At 34.6% G+C, this 21,437-nt stretch overlaps 1 protein-coding gene across 2 annotated transcripts in view; it reads right to left on the bottom strand.

The window, feature by feature from the left end:
- LOC121423731 (receptor-type tyrosine-protein phosphatase kappa-like) overlaps nt 1–21,437 on the bottom strand; it is a 79,810-nt gene that overhangs the window by 21,059 nt on the left and 37,314 nt on the right. For both annotated transcript variants that reach the window (XM_041619189.1, XM_041619188.1), the window contains 12 exons: nt 15,091–15,320; nt 13,733–13,817; nt 13,228–13,312; nt 10,672–10,727; nt 9,648–9,823; nt 8,289–8,373; nt 7,357–7,433; nt 6,599–6,635; nt 5,251–5,348; nt 1,573–1,695; nt 1,002–1,153; nt 1–6 (listed from right to left, as the gene is read on the bottom strand). The exon at nt 1–6 is cut by the window's left edge and continues 130 nt beyond it. In XM_041619189.1, coding sequence (XP_041475123.1) covers nt 1–6; nt 1,002–1,153; nt 1,573–1,695; nt 5,251–5,348; nt 6,599–6,635; nt 7,357–7,433; nt 8,289–8,373; nt 9,648–9,823; nt 10,672–10,727; nt 13,228–13,312; nt 13,733–13,817; nt 15,091–15,320 — 1,210 coding nt within the window. The remainder of the gene's footprint in view (nt 7–1,001; nt 1,154–1,572; nt 1,696–5,250; nt 5,349–6,598; nt 6,636–7,356; nt 7,434–8,288; nt 8,374–9,647; nt 9,824–10,671; nt 10,728–13,227; nt 13,313–13,732; nt 13,818–15,090; nt 15,321–21,437) is intronic.

The raw sequence follows: 21,437 nt of genomic DNA, 5'->3' as shown, positions 1-21,437 counted from the left end.
CCGGCACTAGTTATGTTCAGGAAAAAAAGAAGATTTTTTTTTCATTTCTGCATTTGAAATATCAATCAATGCAATGCATGTACAAAATATGTTTATATATAAGTTTGGTCATCATCATCATATCAGCCATGTTCAGCCCACTGCAAGGCGAAGGCCTCGTCAAGTTGGTGCCACAGGTGCTTGTCTTGTGCTGATCCAATGTGCAATACAATTTATGCCAATGAATTTTGCGAACTCGTCACGCCATCTCAACTTTTGTCTACCCCGATTTCGTGATCCTAGCCATGGTCTCCATTCTGTGATGCGTTTGGTTCACATATTTTCATCTGACCTAGCAAATTTGGTTGTACAGTACAGTGTATATTATATACGTATGTACGTATGTCTGCTTCAGCATATAAGGAATAAAACCATTTCAAAAATAATTTTTAGTAAATTGCCGTAGAAATAAAATCATAGATTTAAATGGAGCAAATTTTACAGGTACTTTTACTTCTAAACCTCGACTGTTGGCGATGAAACCCTTTCAAAATGTTGCTGTTTTAGAGCCGGATGTACGCCATTGTCATCTTTGCAGTATGGCAACGCGTCTTTGGAATTGGATGCTTCTTTTTCAGTGCACAAACAGTGAAGTGACAAAGGAGAAATGTAATACTATCAGGAATGCTTTATTCCTTATAGGATTCTTAATGTCAAGATCCACTGTTGTTCCAAAATGTTCCAGAAAGAGCACCAACCAAATCTTTGTCATTATGACTTTTATTTGTTTTGGTTAAAAAATGGATAAGAAATAAAAATAAGGATTGCGAAAATTACTGAAGTCGGCACATATAATCTGACTCTTAAACACTAAATTAAATAAAACAAAAAAACCTTGTCAAGTTGGCGGGTTTTATTAGGGTCGGTCAGGCACAGTACTGCAAACATTTTGTTGTCATTATTGTTGTTTGCCTATATATACGCCTGTATATAAAGCTTCCCTCATTTAAAATCAATCTTACCTGCAGTGGACTATGATGGGCCCAGCTCCTGCGGGGTTGGAACTCTTTACTATATCCCTGAAGTCAAGAAGCGGTTGGGAGCTTTCTGGGACATCCATATCGGGCCATATGGTGTAGTGGTACTGGGAGACTCTGTGGGATGTTCTTCCAGGCTGCGAAAGAAAAAAAACCGCAACGATCTGAATCCATAATCACTTTGGATAATTAGTAACGGCAGTTTTGGGGAATCATGTCAACCAATGCAGTATGTTTAAATGAAATACAAAAAATGACTTCAGAATAGAATATCTAATATGCCAAATCCACGTCAGATATATTTCGAATGTTCCAAGTTCAAGTTGATCTGCCAAACAGTTCGTCTATGACAAGAGCAAGCCATCACATGATGGTTGTCATTCTTATATGACTATATTGGCCAAATTTATTATTTTTCAGTACAGCAATGCAAACGATACAATTTCTCCTAACCCGTGTTCGCATTCGGTGTTATTTTCGACACGTATGGGTACCACGTCAGTCCATGAGTGCCCCCCCCCCCCCCCGCCTGGTTCTACTCTGAGCGTACACAAACCTTCCCAACGTCTAATATCCGGAGCACATAACTTCCCTCCTCTTTTACTTCTCTCGCAAAGACTTCCAGTTCACCATATCGTTTAGGCTCCCCAGGGGCAGGCCAGTATTGAGTACATTTTTGCTGTATGAAAGAACACAAATAATAAGGAGCAAGTGATAAAGTTAGCTGGTGGATTATTCAGGAAAACCCCGGGGGCCACTTCCATTCACGAGTGGATACCATGCGCGACCATGGGGTCTCGAAAAGCACCCTAAACACGTAATTTCCATATTCTGAAAATGCACCCCTTAACAAGTATTGGCGTGTGAAACCCTACCCTTAACAAGTATTGGAAACAAAACGATACTCTTGGCAAATATTCCCTGAAATGAACCCCTAAACAAGTACAGGAATGTTTTATTGTTACGGGTCCTTCGGTCGTCGGCTTTACCTTATTTGGTTTAGTACGACCCCACCTTCTACACCTCGCGCAAATCGGACTCTAAACACTTCGTGTTTAGAGTCCGATCTGTTTTATAAAGGACATCCTTTATAAAACATTTAAATTTTGTTTTGTCATCCCCGCAAATTCGACCCTAAACACGTAATTTTCCTAGCGAAATAGATACCCTTTTTCATTATCATTTTTTTTACACCCTTATCACGTACGTAACGTGCCCTATCGCGAAAAAGACATTCTTTTTACGTGTTTTTTTGGTCGCGCATGGTATCCACTCGTCAATGTAAGTGCCCCCCCCCCCGGAGGAAAACATACACGAAATCCAGAAGAAAATCTGCTTCCGGAAGTTATGAGCTATGTTGTGGTGCATGTGTCTGTGGTTGAGTTAGACTGTGGGATGGACAAGGAAAATGTCTCTAGTTTTTCATTTCCGTGGGGCGGCAAATACAACCACGGTTCTTGGACATGATAATATGTAAAATATTATGAGTGAATACATGCACAATGTTGCCATCTGTAAATTCTGCTCCTGACCTCAAAATTAAAATAATAATATGCAAAATCGTACCATTGACTCGACTGGAAATTCCGCCATTCACCCCGTGTGTTAAGGACTTCCGTGAACGCGCGCAAGCGTGCACAATGCATGTAACCTCGTTCGCGTTTTATTTTTTTTTATTCGCTGTACATGATATACGTTATATACAGAATATACGATGGCGGATAAGATGTCGTCGTCTTCGTCGTGTTTTGACAGCGAAAATGACGATTTATCACTAGCAAATATATGCTACATGCACGTCTTACCCAAGGAAAGAGGGCCAGTAAATTCCTTTCAAGTAAAGAGCTAAAACAAATTTAAGCCTTTGCTGCATTTGTAGACTACCTGGGACTTCAGAATAAAAATAGCTTTCGTGCAACAGAGAAGTTTGCGATTGACTTGCATGCAACCCGGCCCATCCCAGGGAGCCGCAGTGGCTTAACAGTGCAGGGGGCAAGCTATCCCCCTGGCGGAGTTCACCGGGAACTTAAAGGGGAAAAAAGAAAAGGGGGAGAATGAAAGGGAAAGGGGAAAAAGAGGAACTGGAAAAGGAAAGAAAGAAGAACAGATAGATTGTCATGAAAAGGTGATTTTATTTTTTTTTAAATAAGCATGCAAAATCATAAATAAATCTTGTTTACCGTGGCGTACAGACCAAGAAAAAAAAGGAAAAGGAAAGAGAGAAGGATGAAAAATATGCTATCTTCTTTAACATGTCAAAATCTGGATTTTTGTAATAAAAATGTATAATTTTTTGCTCACTCGCATTGTTTTTTTTACCCGATACACCATATCGCCCCTCAAAATGTTGCCTCATGACGCCATCGCCTGCCCCCCCCCCCCCTTTTGAGAAGCAAAATACTAAAATTTGTAATGTAAATATGCCATTAAAACAAAGGTGTGCCCCCTCTTTTGAAATTGAAGACCCTTTTTTTCGTGTACGAAATATACTTCATTTGTGGGTGAAAACCTTTATTTTTTTTTGCTTGTCAATTGGTTGAAAAACTTTTTTTGGGGGGGGGGGCTGGTCGAAACTTTCCTCTGAAAAATTAGCCCCCTTTTGGAAAATCATGGATCTGCCCCTGATAAGACCGGAGATTTTTTTGCTCTTGCCCCTCCTGCATGGCCACCGACCCGTTACGCTCCTGCCCAGCCCGACCAGCATTGCAGCAAGATCCGAATGGATCAAACTAACGTTATAGATGTAACGCGTTACATCTTGCTCAGAGCCAGGTCAAACATCGTTCGTATCACCAGCATTCCAACAATCAAGCTATCGAAGGTGAAAAAGATACAGAGGACGATTTTGAGATGGTGATCCTTGTTATAGCGATCTTTGTCCATGCCAAAATTGTTTCACTTTGTGCTTTTGCATTTCATTCTCTGCAAAAGTGAAGCAGTACAAGCTTTGATGATTTCTTAATTGAATCGATACATAATGTGACTCATGTCATGACTTACTTCACCGCCACATTTACAAGCCTATGAATAGAAGACGAAGTAAGTCATGAGTAACATTATTCATCGACTCAATTAAGAAATCTAGATGTAGACCTATACAAAAATCATCAAAGTTTGCACCGCTTCACTTTTGCAGAGAGTGAAATGCAAGAGCACAAAGTGAAAACAAATTACCTTCGATCGCTTGACTGCTCAATGCTGGTGATATACGAACGATGTTTGACCTGGCTCTGGGCAAGATGTAAACGCGGTAGGCCTACATCGAACATCTATATTTATTTTGATCCATTCGGATCTTGCTGAAATGCTGGTCGGACGTCGGGCTGGACTCCCGGGGCCGGGCTGCATGCAAGTCAATCGCAAACTTCTCTGCTGCACGAATAGCTATTTTTATTCTGAAGTCCCAGGTAGTCACATCAACGAATGCAGCAAAGGCTTAAATTTGTTCTAGCTCTTTACTTGAAAGGAATTTACTGGCCCTCTTTCCTTGGGTAAGACGTGCATGTAGCATATATTTGCTTGTGATAAATCGTCATTTTCGCTGTCAAAACACGACGAAGACGACGACATCTTATCCGCCATCGTACATTCTGTATTATAACGTATATCATGTACAGCGAATAAAAAAAATAAAACGCGAACGAGGTTACATGCATTGTGCACGCTTGCGCGCGTTCACGGAAGTCCTTAACACACGGGGTGAATGGCGGAATTTCCAGTCGAATCAATGGTACGATTTTGCATATTATTATTTTAATTTTGAGGTCAGGAGCAAAATTTACCGATGGCAACATTGTGCATGTATTCACTCATAATATTTTACATATTATCATGTCCATGAACCGTGGTTGTATTTGCCGCCCCACAATTTTGCCCACGGAAAGTCACAATTTTAGCGACCATCCCACAGTCTAAGTTGGGAGTTATAATTAAAGGACAAGTCCACCCAAACAAAGTTTATTTGAATAAAAAGATGAACTGTAGATTTGAATTTGATGTTGCAGACGAAGGAAAAGGCGGTCCCTTTATCTCGCTTCTGCTACACAGGCAATATTCGCGAAACATTTCAAATTGTCTTTACATTCCATGAGTGCTTATTCAACAGGTCATTTTCATTCAATTCTTCATTCAATTTTACATTATGATTTATGAATCCCCCCCAAAAAAAAATCCACTAGTCAAATTTGTTGTATTTTGTATTTAATGCATTGGGTATCTGAACCATGATACTTGCCTTGTTATTCTCTTGCAGGTTCGTCAGCATGACAATTGTCGCGGTCCTCTGCTCATAAACCATCTGCCAGAAATCATTCAGAGTGGTATTATTTGGTCCTGCATGGGCATTAAGAACAAAAAATAAGATGATTATTATTATTATTGGAAGAAATAATGATAATGACAACAAAAATATGATTTCAAACTTCGCATTTGGAATATCAAATGCCAAAATTAAAACATCAAATTTTTCAAATCAGTATTTTCTGATGTCACATTTTAGACATTTTTTTATTAAAGTTGCATGCAAAGTCAAATATTGAATTTCGCAATAAAAAGTTCAAACTTTCCTTATTTCACATTTTAAATTCCCGAATTCGAATTATAAAAATCTCAAATGTTAACTTTTCGAATAATTCCATACAGTATTTTCGATTCTAGAATATGTATCATCAGATCAGTACATCACACTTCACCTTTCCTTGATATAGTATATACTACACTCTGAAATGAAAATATTAATAATATCTAACAGAGCGGCATGTACTTTATATATATCCATGAAAATTAGACTTTTTTAATTATTTGACAAATAGGCAGTATTTCAATTCATAGGTAACAAAGAAAGTACAACACTGTATACTCCACATGCTATTTTTCTCTCTCTTGTTTTTCCTTCTTTCTTTTTTTATCTCAATGAAAATTAAAATGATTTATTCAAGGTCATAAAATGTTATTCGTTTTCCACTATTCATTACTCTCAATTTATTTCAGCGGACCCGTAGTCCTACAAGCTTACTTTTTTTCTATATAGGTCCCATGATATTTCTTTGACTTTAATTTTAGGTTACTTTATTTCTGGACGGATTAATCATGTTTACTTTTCATTTGTCAGTAATTGTATATGATGTTTTATTGTTGCTTTCTTTTATGTGAAACAAACGTCAAACAAAATATACGAAAATAAATAGAATTAATTAAATCGAACTAAATCAAAAATCTAAATTGAAAATAGAAGTATTGTAAAAATCTACGACAGATATCATTAGCACTACCCATAGTCATAATAGTAGACATCCCTTAGTATTAGCTGAATTTTATTTTGAATGTTTTACAAAACCATGTTCAAATTATGAGATTCCATAACTTAATCATTGTCTCCTAATAGACACATGTTAAGTGTTCTTAATAATCATATCACAAGGTGATGTCATGTGTATATTTTTGACGTCAAAAAAAAATGTCCTGATTCACCTTCATCTTTAATTTTGATTAGTATCATTACCAATTCAAGTCAAGTTACAGAGTATAAGCGGCTATATAGGCCTATCATTTTTCCTCTGTCTTGTTATAATAATTTATCTCACCTTGCGTGGCAATGAAAGCATTTTCCTTTTTGTAACCCTGCAGTAGAAAAAAAATTAAACCAATGTCAAAATATTTACAATATTGTCTTTTTTCAAATATCTGATGAGACGATCCGCTGTTACATGTATCTTCACTGGTAATACATATCTTCCAGTAGAGCTGTCCGACGAAGAGTTCAATATTGCATTTAGGGTCCTCTTTCAATGCGGCATATATGGATTGTCCCCAAGTCTTTATATACATTTTGATACAATAAAAACGGAAGATATGGTGCTAAGTTTGGTATAAATTTTCTTTAATGTCTTGATCAGTATCGGGAATGAGACTATTTTGAGACAGTTCAATTTTTTTAAATACATTTTCATACGTGTGTGTAATATGTCTCTCTGGTAACAGAAATAATAATTTAAAAAATCATTTTTGTTATTAATAGGTTGTAGCAATTTATTACCTTACACATTAAATACAGCTGCAATCCATGTTTTTTTCTTAAGGACAAAATTTCAATAAATGTTTTATATACTGGTAATGAAATGCGAAGAAATTAGTGGGCATATGACGTCACCAGCTTGCTCATTGCATATTCACGAAGGCATACTTCAAACTATTTCTTCGGTATACTCCAAAAGTTAAAAATTTCATAATTTTTGTCATCATTTGTCCGATTTTGATCAAAATTTCAGTGTCCTGTTTTTTTAGTCCGATTTCACTTGATCTGTTCAAATCATCTATTCGATAAATGATAAAGTACATTTACATCAATGAAAGTAGCGTTAATGTAATCCGCTCCCGGTTCGGTCGGCAACCTGTTGAGTTTCACTCGGTGTTCATCATCTGGAAAATAAATGAGTGAGTTTGAGATGACTGTAATCTGTGACATTCATGGGGACATTGACCATTGAAAAATGAAAGTGCTGCCAAGTTTCCCGGTCAATTTTCACTAATCAGGCTAAAATCTTATATTTGTAGATTAAACCCGTCGTTTGACGTTTATTTCTTTATTGATCAATAGCTTATTAAACTGCCACATGAAATGTGATTTAGCTTCCTCAAGACAGAATTATCAAAAATGCAGTGCAAGAAGACCATTCCCCTTACTCCAGGAGTGACAGACGTGAAAGTCTTACCAATAAGAAACATTGAGTATTTTATGTATTTGATATAATTTATATGTATATATACGTATTTGATATTATACCAACTAAGCCACTTTATATTCTCCAATTCATTCATAGACATAATACATATTTGGTCGGGAAAAATACAAGACAGAAGACACAAAGAGAACAAAAATACATTTGTCATTACACTGCAAAAACTTGGGTGTTGATTTAAAATCAGCCCAGAATCTATATATGTCCACACCAGAGAAGGATTGAAACAACACCAGTTGGAATCAAACGGATGCTGTTTTAATACCAATTGGTGTTAAATAAACACCTATCTGGTGTTAGACAAAAAATGAAACTGGTGTTGTTTAACACGTACTTGTCTGGTGTGGACATATATAAATTGCGGGCCGGTGTTAATTCAACACCAGAGTTGAGTTTTTGCAGTGTAAGATTTTGCCTATTCATTAATTTTCCTGGCCGTGAAACCAATTCAGAGGAGTTCATTATTGATACGACTTGGAAAGAACTGAGCATGTAAGCAAGAGTAGAAATATCAAATCAAGTAAACGTAACTCACAAGTAATGATATTCTTGTATCTGTTCTTTGCTTTATTCTCTGGATTACTTCCGATGCATCCCTCATCACTTCTATTCACCAAGGCCTGAACAAGTGGGGGAAAAAACGGGAAACATCAACAAGTTAGCATGAAAATAACGACTTTCTCCACAGACTGCGCCCAGTGGGAATTTACGCCTCCATCCAAGGGATAATGTACTTACATGCTCCAACGTTGCCACAATCAGGAATATATGACATCCCAGTTCTAAGATCTAAAATTTTCAACAAAAATATGGTCTCTATGACATTTGACCTTGTGGCAGCACAATGAAACAAATCATTGTCACTCCCATAATTATGTAAGCGGGAATCAAGTTTGTGGCCCATTCGGATATTTGGTTATCACGACAAATATTGTCACGAATGTAAGGAACTCTATCTACGACCTTTGACCCTATAATTCTTGACTCCTACATCTGACAAGTTATCATTATAAGTCACATATGCATGCATAAGTCAATTTTGAAATCACTCACAAATTCGATATTTTTAGGTATATTGTTATCAATGTGACCTTAGACCTCATGAATAAAAATTTAAGATTACAGAGCTGGACCCTCAACTCGGGAATGGGATATACCAAGGTGTATAATGACCATTATGACCTTTGGCACTATGTCACCAAGATCTCACTATTCCTCCCATTTGCACACATGAACTCAGATAGAAGATGATACCTTAAACACGTTAAAACGGTTCCGCAATTCTTGCGAGAACGATGCTGGGTTTAAGGACTTCTTTCAACTTTGACCTCATGTCCTAATATCTAACTATATCAACTTCATTCAAATATGGATACATTAACCAGGTATTGAACAAACAAAAATGATTCCACAAATGGTTCTAAATTTCCCCGAAAACAGGACTTTTAATGTACAATGACCTCGGTGAAATTTTAGTTTCGACTTTGAGACTCTGATAGATGTACTTGGACCAAGTTTGAAGTTGACCCGTCAACACTAACGAGAACGATAACGAGAGGGAAGGAACGATGGGTCGAAACATAATGCCTCCGGAAATCGCCGACAGAGGTCGGTGGCTTAAAAATGAAAATCTGATAAGCTAATGTGAATAAAAAGCAAGAAAAGCATTGGAATCATTCATGTGAAATAAAATCGAGGCCTACATTTACATGCTGGATGTGCATATTACTGATTTGTGAAAAGTAATCGAAGCTTTGAAGGCCTTACTTGCTCTGACACTTGCTGACTTTGTCTCTTTTGTTTACTTCTATATTCAAGGTGTGTTTCTGGCATTGATATACGTTAATATTTTTTTTACACAGATCTTGGATTTCCAAGCAATTAGTTTTAATACCTTAAATTCCTTCTCGAATTCTTCGTGTGACATCCTTTTAGCTCTTATTTCCTTTCCCAGACTGCTGACTGCTATAGGCTGATATGGTGCAGGTCGCTTCTTGATAGGGGGCTTCGGTTTGGGGTTGGTTGGCGTGGTTGTATGTACCGGTACCAGGTTTGACGAGCCACCATATTCTTAAACATGTTAAAGGTGCGATCAAAGTATAGACTTTCTTTGATAAGATCATGTTTAAATGCATGTATGCGTGCAGATTTGACGTATTCATATTAACAAGGCAACCAAAACCATTACTTCACTCAATCGATTCATATTCAGGTTATTCTTGAAAAAGAAAGTCCATACAGTGGAGAGGTATATCACATAAACCTATATTTTTTAAGATTTCTTTTTACTTTAACATTTTCTTTTGAATAAAACAATTATTTTGAAGAGTTGACAATAAAAAAAGCATAACGAAAACAGGAGTAAAACAAAACTAACTGTATGCCTTAAGGTCTACAATGGACTTCCACCCCCCCCCCCCCCAGTTTTAGATATATTATACGGGCAAATTAATAGACATACGTTTTAGTAGGAAATAATTCCAAGTGTTGGCGTTATTTTAATGATACCATAAAAAATCTTCATTTCTAAAGTGATATTTTTTTTCTTTTTTCTACTCTGGACCAACGAAAATTTAAAAAGGGTAACTTCATATCTACTCTAGATATTGAACTTGCACTTTACTAGGAATGCGTGATATTTTCATTATTTTTTTTATTTTTCTTTTAATATTTGAATCTTAGTGAGAATGAGTTTTTATAGGTGCATGTTTTTTTCTTTCTTTCCGTTGTTTTTTTTTTATTTACTTTTAACGTCTGAAACTTTGCTGCCATCAATATTTTTTCTCCATTTAAGAAAAGTAATAATGCAAGATAATTTTTAATTGATATAATACATGGGGAATACAAAGGATTCCCCTTAAATTCCCTTAAAAACTGAATTTAGTTCAAATAGAAAGGACATTAAAAGAAGAAATTACCATTTTCATTCACATTCTCTAGATCGTATTCCTTTGAAGGCGGTGGTGGAGCATTCCTGTTACATAACAATGCAAAGGCAGACAAACATGACAAATACAAACCAGTTGGCAACAGTAAACTACTTTTAATTACAATTACATGTAATTGCTCAGAAGTTTGCGTTTATTGTTTAAGGTGGTGTAACTAATTGAAAAGTTCCAAAATGCAAGAAAGTTATTAACGTGTAAGATATTGTGGGAATCCATGCCTTTGCAATTTATGCTTGTACAAGTTGGACCCCTAAACAATTATTTCAAGAAATAATCTCATGATAAAAAAAAGATATATATTGCAAGAAAGGAATTCAATGCGAATCAGGCCATATGATAGCAGGAGCAATAGACCAGTGCGTAGTAACTTCATTGACGATTTTGGTCAAATGACCTTTCATATCTTTTATTACGATAGGCAGATTTCAAAGCAAGATATTTCGTAAGTATGCCTTACATAGCAGGATGAAGAAATTGAATAGAGCACGGGCCTAGCATAGTACTTCAATGAACACTCTATGAAGGCATTTGAATGCATATTATAGCATGTTGCACAATGTACTTGGCAAACTGTGAAATAGTTTTTGTAGATGTAAATGAAAAACGCAATTCAAAAAAATATATGAATAATCAAGACATCAAAGTTGGTACTTATCTCATGTCACTTTAGTACCAATGACCTTCCTCTGATCATGCGCAGAAAGGAACTACGAACTGGCTTATTGGGCTATTTCATAGTATGTGGGCATGAAGAAGTGACATTAAATGTATGCTATCATGATATAGATTGTCAGATACGTAAATGCTCTTTTTGTTTATATATGACCAACGTCCATTATTTTTGCATGTTTGTTACGGGAGAAGTGCGATAATAGTGTAAGGATAAGGTGTTGTTTTAATTTATTGTATTATATCGTATTTTCCTATTTAAAATATAACCAGAAAATATCATTATATATATATATATATGTGTGTGTGTGTGTGTGTGTGTATATACTTCGGGAATTATATCCTTGAATAGAGTGATCGGTGTCCTTCACAGGAAGAGCTTTGGATATAATAATAAACACAAGTTCACAAGGCCTGAAGATCGCACCTCACGTAAGGTTGCGTGAAATTCAGAGTTGCAAATAAAATTTGATGAACCTCCAGTCAGCCTTGTGAACTTGTGTTTATTATGTATATATATATATATATATATATATATATATGTACATGAGGATAAATATAATTCTACAAACAAAATATGGTCGGTTGGTCAGTTAAAGGAGATGCATTAAAATCAATGGATGCTATTTCTTTCGAAGATATTCTCCTATTTTTGTTTGAAATAAAATTATGTTTCACATGTGCCCTGTAATATAATACTTGACAATTGATTATTCAGCTGATTTTTACGATTGATGGCACACAATAATAAAAGGAATCAATCTTAAAAATTATTCTCATGATCAATCGATATGAAGCTTTATACAGTGCGTCCTAGAAAAAAAAAGAAACCGGGACTCCAACATACCTTTCCTATAATTCTATAAAAGCAAATTAACTATAATAATGTCATTTACATCGTACAATTCAACTATTCCTCCACATTTTGATACCTAATATGTGACGAACTTTTCACGCAAATATAAGCAAGACGTGTTTGAAAATTTAATGTCAAAATCAGTCTTCGAAAAAATATTGGACAGGATTGATTCGTGATACGACATACGTGTTTACTTGACGATTGACTAATTTAATGATTATGATATTGCTATTGATGTACATGTAAGTATGATGTTAATTTGTATTATTTGTTAAGTTTCTCTCGCTGATCCCTGGGGATGTTTCATCAATATTTTCGTCCGACAAGTTGTCAGATCTGACAACTTTCCTGGATTCTGATTGGTTGAGAAGCACTGTTACTATAGTAACTGTCGGATAAAACGACTGACAAGTCCTTTCATGAAACGCTCCCCAGAAGTGATCTGTGGATTCAGATTAAAACGTGAGTTTCTGTGCAAATCGTTTCTGATGGGCCTCAATATTTATTGTTTGTAACCTGCCATGCGTGGATTATTTGTTAAGCTCTTGAACTCACTTAAAGATGAGATTCCACTCTGACCATCGATATAAAATTCATACTAAAAATGATTGAATTAATGATTGTGAAAGCTGTCTCTGAAAATGGATTTCCTTATTTGTGGGACGCACTGTATGTTACTGTATGTAGCCCATACTACATAAACAAAAGCACACAAATGTCCTACTTTAGGAACCAGCAAATCCTCACGTCCAAACGTTAAGCATGAAAATGATATACGTAACATCTTTCTCAAGTGAAATCTATTTTACGTACTTCCATTTCATATTGAATTATTTTCATGATCAATCGCTGTAAACCTTTATGTAAAGGAGCCAAGACTATATAGACAGACGCAGACAAATGTCCTACTCTTAGAAACCAGGAAATCATCACATTCAAACGTTAAGCATAAACTTCATATACATAATTATTTTTCCATTTTACTCTACAATACGTACCTCCTTTTCTTATAGAAGATAAACCCTGTTGAAACAATGAAGAAGATGAGAAGTGGAATGCCAACTCCAATTCCTATGGCCAAAGCTGTTGGAAAACCAAAGATAACGAATTGTCAAAAATGACTACGTTTTCATGTTGTTTGCAAAATTGTATTATTAATTTGATTATGTTTGTGCATACTCTCTGGCTGTTCTTATGACTTGTAAACAACAATCACTCTTCATCACTACTACAGCCTATACATAGCAAATTCCGAAGTTGGAGTTCTTTTCCTGCTAAAATTAGCGCAAGTCGATAAGGTCGAACCCTCTCTACAAATCGGAGCTACGTAATGGTCATGTACATTGGGGCTAAATGGAGCAGGATTAATACAGCCCCACCTTAATTGGCTTACCATACTTTGCAAAACATGCGACGAAGTGCATGAATAAGAGAACAAGGCATTAAACAAATAAAAATCGGAACTTATGATTAAAAAAAATCGACTATTCTACTAAAACGTACCATTTATTTCATTCGGTAATTGCTCAGTAGATTCGATCAGACTTCCAGACCAACCACCAGGTCCTCCATCATTAACAGCACGAACCTGCATGTAGGTAAGAAATAGTAACCATTAACATGATTAAAGGTCAAGTCCACCTCAGAAAAATGTTGATTTGAATCAATAGAAAAAAATCAAACAAGTGCAATGCTGAAAATTTCATCAAAATCGGATGTAAAATAAGAAAGTTATGACATTTCAAAGTTTCGCTTATTTTCAACGAAATATTTATATGAACGAGCCAGTCACATCCATATGAGAGAGTCGATGATGTCACTCACTCATTGTTTCTTTTGTTTTTTATTGTTTGAATTATACAATATTTCAATTTTTACCAATTTTACGATTTAGGACATCCTTGCATGAAGCACAAAATGTTAAAATAATGGAATTTCACGTGTTCAGGGAGGAATGAAACTTCATTTCACATGACAATGACGAGAAAATAGAAATATTTCATATAATAAAATACAAAAGAAAGAGTGAGTGAGTGATGTCATCAACTCTCTCATTTGGATGTAACTGGCTCGTTCATATAACTATTTTGTTGAAAATAAGCGAAACTTTAAAATGCCATAACTTTCTTATTTTACATCCGATTTAGATGACATTTTCAGTGTTATGCTTGTTGAATTTTATCTTTTTATTCAAATGAAATTTTTGTTGGGGTAGACTTGTCCTTTAACGGAAATATTCAGACGATAACAGACGATATGGTTTTGTGGAATGTTTAACCTGCCCAAATATCATGAAGGTAGCTTTTTCAAGGGATGGAAAAAGATATTTTTTAGTATCATATACAGTACTATATGACGCATATATATATATAAATATATATATATATATATATATATATATATATATATATATATATATATATATATATTTTTTTTTTTTTTTAACGAAAGCGCCGTTTAAAACCTAACAACAAGAACAACAACGTAATCATTTTGACGTAATTAATTGCGGGATCATGATATGTAGATGAATTGCAAATAACTTCACTTTGGTGGTTTAAAGTATTCTAATGTTTCCAATTCTCTGAGACCAAGTTGCGATTTATGCTAATGTACCAGATTTTACTTAGCAGAATTTTCTGATTTGGAATCCGGGGTCATGCCTTTAACACCCCCCCCAAAAAAAAAAATAATAATAATCTGCTTTCGTTTCGAATAGTCATCATATCGAAAATCAAGTAGCTTTGCTATTGAAAAGTAATGCCACCACACACTATTCCTATTATTTATCATTAGCGATATCGATATTTCTGCACGAACTAACCACAAGAATAGATGAAGGAGAGAGATTACTAGACTACCTTGATGTAGTACTCCGTTACAGATTCCAGCGGTGAGATCGTGAATACCATTGGATCTGTTATATTGCTGACATCTGCGGTATTTTCACCGCCCGTGCTTGATGAATAACTGACGGTATAACTTGTTATCTGATATATTCCTAGATCTATATTATTGATATGTGGCCACTCTATGGAGATGGAGCTGGAATTCTTTGCCGTGGTAATAGGCGTTTCCGGAGATCCAGGTTCTGTTGAAAGAAACAACAAGGCATCATAAGGTACTCCAAATTGAATATAAAATGATTTGCACAGTCAAACACAACGCTAAGAATTTGATCAAAATAGGACAAGGAATAACAAAACTATGTCATTTTAAAGATTCGCATTATTCCGATGAAACAGTTCTAGGCATGTCTCCATTAATATTTAATGTGCAAACTGATGTCATATCCCAACTTGTTCTTTTATATTCAATAATAAGAAAAAAGGTTTAACCCTAAATAGACTGGGCTATTTCGACGCCTGAGAACACTGGGGGGGCTGATTCAGCCCCCCCCCCTGTTACACCCACAAATGTAATAATCGCCCACAAATGTAATAACGCCCACAAATGTAATAACACTTTACCCACAAATGTAATAACGCCCACAAATGTAATAACACTTTACCCACAAATGTAATAATTTCACCCACAAATGTAATAATGCACTTTACCCACAAATGTAATAATTTTTGATCGCCCACAAATGTAATAATGACTTTACCCACAAATGTAATAAATTTGAAGGGATTTTTGGCAAATCCGTTCTAAGCTAAAATCGTATAGTAATGCGTTCATTTAGCACAAACGTGCAGTCTCATTTCCTGACCCGGTTAATTAACAAATTATAATATAAGTCCAAAGTCTTTATTCCAAACCCGGTTTTTTCAAAAGTTATAATATAAATCCAAAGTCTTTATTCCAGACCCGGTTGTTTCAAAATGATAATATGAGCCCAAAGTCTTTATTCCAGACGCGGTTGTTTCAAAAATTATAATATAAATCCAAAGTCTTTATTCCAGACCCGAATGTTTCGAAAATAATAATATGAGCCCAAAGTCTTTATTCCAGACCCGGTTGTTTCAAAAATTATAATATAAATCCAAAGTCTTTTTCCAGACCCTGTTGTTTCAAAAGTTATAATATAAATCAAAAGTCTTTATTCCAGACCCGGTTGTTTAAAAAAAATTATAATATAAATCCAAAGTCTTTATTCCAGACCCGGTTGTTTCAAAAATTATAATATAAATCCAAAGTCTTTATTCCAGACCCGGATGTTTCGAAAATAATAATATGAGCCCAAAGTCTTCATTCCAGACCCGGTTGTTTGAAAAATTATAATATAAATCCAAAGTCTTTTTCCAGACCCTGTTGTTTCAAAAATTATAATATAAATCAAAAGTCTTTATTCCAGACCCGGTTGTTAAAAAAATAATAATATGAGCCCAAAGTCTTTTTTCCAGACCCAGTTGTTTCAAAAATAATAATATGAGCCCAAAGTCTTTATTCCAGACCCGGCTGTTTCAAAAATTATAATATAAATCCAAAGTCTTTTTTCAAAAATTATAATATAAATCAAAAGTCTTTATTCCAGACCCGGTTGTTTAGAAAATAATAATATAAGTCCAAAGTCTTTATTCCAGACCGGTTGTTTAAAAAATAATCATATGATCCAAAAATCTTTATTCCAGACCCGATTGTTTCAAAAATGATAATATAAGTCCAAAGTCTTTTCTCCAGACCCTGTTGTTTCAAAAATTATAATATAAATCCAAAGTCTTTTTCCAGACTCTGTTGTTTCAAAAATTATAATATAAATTAAAAGTCTTTATTCCAGACCCGGTTGTTTAAATAATAATAATATAAGTCCAAAGTCTTTATTCCAGACCCGGTTGTTTGAAAAATAATCATATGAGCCAAAAGTCTTTATTCCAGACCCGATTGTTTAAAAAATGATTATATAAGTCCAAAACCTTATTCTAGACCCGGTTGTTTAAAAAATAATAATGCAAGTCCAAAGTCTTTTCCAGACCCTGTTGTTTCAAAAATCATGATATGAATCCAAAATCTTTTTTCCAGACCCGGGTGTTTAAAAAAATCATGATATAAATCCAAAGTCTTTTTTCCAGACCCGGTTATTTCAAAAATTATAATTTTAGTCCCAAATGAGATACATTAATGATATTCCAGTGGAATAAAAATGAGAATCGAGCTTAGTCTTTTCTCTAGACGCTAATGGTAAATTGAAAATCAAACATAGTCTTTGCTCCAGACCCGGTAACTAAAAGCTGAAACTTTATAGTTATATGTTTATATGGCACAAAAATGTGAAATCTTTTTTCCAGACCCGGTTAATTAAAAAATTATAATAAAAGTCCAAAGTCTTTTTTCCAGACCCATTTATTTCAAAAATTATAATAATTATAAAAAAACAAAGACCCACGATCCTATTTATGTTGAATAACATGGAAATGTAATGTAGTCTTTCTGTCAGACCCAGTTATAAAAGTCATTAAAAACACAACAACAACAACAAAACAAAGACCTCTTCAGAAAAATGTTGATTTGAATCAATAGAGAAAAATCAGACAAGCACAATGCTGAAGATTTCATCAAAGTCAGATGTAAAATAAGAATGTTATGACATTTCAAAGTTTTAATTATTTTTAACAAATAGTTATATGAACGAGCCAGCTTCATCCAAATGAGAGAGTCGATGATGCCACTCACTCACTCTTTCTTGTGGTTTTCATTGTTTGAATTATACATTATTTCAATTTTTATGAATTTGACGATTAGGATCTCCTTGCCTAAAGCACAAAATGTTAAAATAATAAATTTCCACGTGTTGCAGGGAGGAATGAAACTTCATTTCACATGACAATGACGAGAAAATAAAAATATTTCATATTTCATTTAAGAAAATACAAAAGAAATAGTGAGTGAGTGAGTGATGTCATCAGTTCCTCATTTGCATACCGACCGAGATGTGCATATAACTGTTTTGTGAAATGAAACGAAACATTAAAATGCCATAACTTTCTTATTTTACATCCGATTTTGATGAAATTTTCAGTGTTATGCTTATCCTAAGGTTAAGTTTTTGAAATGACATCATAACTTAGAAAGTATATAAACCTAGTTCATGAAACTTGGCCATAAGGTTAATCAAGTATTACTTAACATCCTATTAGAGTTTCACGTCACATGACCAAGGTCAAAGGTCATTTAGGGTCAATGAACTTAGACCATGTTGGGGGAATCAACATCAAAATCTTAACCTGAGGTTAAGATTTTGAAATATCATCATAACTTAAAAAATATATAGACCTAGTTCATTAAACTTGGACATAAGGTTAATCAAGTATCACTAAACATCCTGCATGAGTTTTACGTCACATGACCAAGGTCAAAGGTCATTTAGGGTCAATGAACTTTGGCCGAATTGGGATTTTTTTTTGTTGAATTACCATCATAACTTTGAAAGTATGTTGGTCTAGTTCATAAAACTTGGACATACGAGTAATCAAGTATCACTGAACATCCTGTGTGCATTTTAGGTCACATGACCAAGGTCAAAGGTCAATGAATTTTGGCCATAATGGGGTATCTGTTGAATTACCATCATAACTTTGCAAGTTTATTGATCTGACTTTTGAAACTTGGACATAAGAGTAATAAAGTATCACTGAATATCCTGTGCAAGTTTCAGGTCACATGATCAAGGTCAAAGGTCATGTGAGGTCAATGAATTTCGGCCACATTGGGGGTATTTGTTGAATTACCATCCTATCTCTGTAAGTGTATTGGTCTAGTTCATAAAACGTGGAAATAAGAGTAACCAAGTATCACTTAACATCTTGTGCGAGTTATAGTAGTTTTCAAAGTCGGCACTGCTGCTATGTTGAATCGCGTGATGCAGGTGAGACGGTCAGAGGCATTTCACTTGTTTATTTTTATTATTTCTTGTATATTCATTCCTTTTTTTATGAAAAAAAACACAAAACCTTTAAATACATATAAAACAAAAACCTGAGGAATAAGATATCAGCACACAATATGGGGATTACTTCCCGTGAACGATAAGGTTGTTGATCGACGATCTATGACATATTATATAAAAGAAAATCATTCTAGCAAGAGGGGATAAAGTTTTAACAAGTTCTTCGGTACTTTAAATTTTCAGTGTACCAAGCACCATTTGTAATATATTCAGCATTTTTTTTTATTAGTTACATTCCAATAATCTCAGTGGCCTAAGATATATTTTCTGGGGTTATATTGACCCGTTAAGTAAAGAGAGAGAGGGGATTTATGTGATCAAGAAGTGATAAGATAGGAAAAAACTGATTTGAAATGACTGAAAGAGAGACAGTCAAAGAAAGAAGAGCCCCCTCCCACACCCGTACCAGAGTTACGGAGTTAGGCTGTCCCGTCGGTGGATTCAGGTCCATCAACATTTTGAGGTTTAATCTTTCCAGGGGGCAAACGTGTGTGGGTGTGTGTGTGTGAATGTTTGAGTTTTGTCAGACGTGTCTCAATCAGATATGATTATTTACGTCTGGGGCCGACCTTTAACGTTACCATCCGAAAGACGTGACCAGGGCTCGAACCTCGAACCTCTGCATCAATTTGTAACTTCCCCCACATAGCTTGGATTACAGGCGCACAACGCCCAGTCTTTAAATATGGTGTAGTCTTTGCTATAGACCCATGCAGTTATTTCAAAATAGGAAATTATTAGAAACGATAAAAACAGACAAACTATATTAACAAAGACGCCACAATATCATTGATGTAGAATAACGTTGTTGTTGTTGTTATTTTGGGTTTTTAAGGCGCGTACCATTCAGATCTTAATATTTACACCTTTTATTAATTTGATGTTTTTGTGGTATTCAATTCAATTCAATTTCATTTATTTCACTTCCATCAAACAAAAACAAGTTGTATACCAACTTACGGTATGCCTTATCACAGGGTTTTATAGTTTGGGAGATGCTGGTGTCTAAGTTTTTAGATTAATCTTTTGCTTAATTTGTATTTTAAGAGAACTGGATGTGGGGTAAAGACAACTCTCTAAACCCAAGCATTTTAACTGGGTTTAATTTTAAAGATTGGTCTCAGCTTTGATTTTTTTCAATATTTGTTTATCTTATAAATAGCTAGGTCTAGACGAAGGTCTAAGCATAATAATGTTATTCAACAGGAATAAGAATATGACAAAGTCTTATGTTTTTAAGATTGTTTGAATTAATTTGTAAATGACTGGGTCTGGAATAGAGACAACGCTCTAAACATGTGCTTTTGTACTTGGTCTTAATTTGGAGGATTGTTGGTTCTTAGATTCGTTGTTGGAGGTTGGGTTTTATTGTTTTTTATTCTTGAAATAATTGTGTCTGGAGGAAAGTCTACAATCGATCTCCATGTTATTCCACAGTAGTTAGATTATTGGGTATTTGTTTTAGACAATTTTATTTTTAAATAATAACCAAGTCTGGAAAATGGACGTTTTCTTTGCAAATGCATAATTACAATGTTTTGTAGGGGTCTTAGTATTATTATACAAAAGAATCTGGGTGTGGGGTACAGACATATTTTTTACTGGGTGTAAATTTTAAAAATTGGTTTTAGATTTGATTTTCTTTTTTAATTCATTTCTTAGATAACCTGGTCTGGAGGAAAGAGTACGTTTTACAACTCATGTTATTCCAAGAGAATATGATAGGGTCTTATGTTAGAAGATTTTTTTTCGTAATTTTTGTAATGATTAGGTCTGGAATAAAGACAACATTCTAAACCTCTTTTTAAAAACATGTTCTTAGGTTCAAGGATTGCTTGGTATTAGATTTGGAGTTATTTATATTTTTACTCTTAGCCTTATTTTGAAAAACAAATGACTTGGTCTGGCTGAAAGACTACGCTATATGTCCATGTTATCCAGCATTAATAAGATTATGGGGTCTTTATACGGTTTTTGTTGTTGTTGTATTGTTATTTACAATTTTTGAATAACAGGGTTTGGAGAAAAGGCTAAGCTCGATTTTCTTTTCTTCCACTGGAATATCATTATGGTATCTTAGTTTGGACTTATATTATAATTTTTGAAATAACTAGGTCTGGAAAAAAGACTTTGGACTTACATTATAATTTTTGAAACTACTGCGTCTGGAAAAAGACTGGACTTTTGTGCTATATGAAGGCATTACTAGGGTTTTAGTTTTTAGTTTTAAATATCCAAGTCTGGAGAAAAGACTATGCTTGATTCTCAATTTACTCATAGCGCGTATATTCACAATACATTCAGTATAATTTAAAACAACAA

This window comes from Lytechinus variegatus, chromosome 11 (genome assembly GCF_018143015.1).
Source record: "Lytechinus variegatus isolate NC3 chromosome 11, Lvar_3.0, whole genome shotgun sequence".
Taxonomy (NCBI): Eukaryota; Metazoa; Echinodermata; class Echinoidea; order Temnopleuroida; family Toxopneustidae; genus Lytechinus; species Lytechinus variegatus.
The sequence above is the reverse complement of the archived record's forward strand: the minus strand, read 5'-3'. Positions and strand labels throughout refer to the sequence as shown.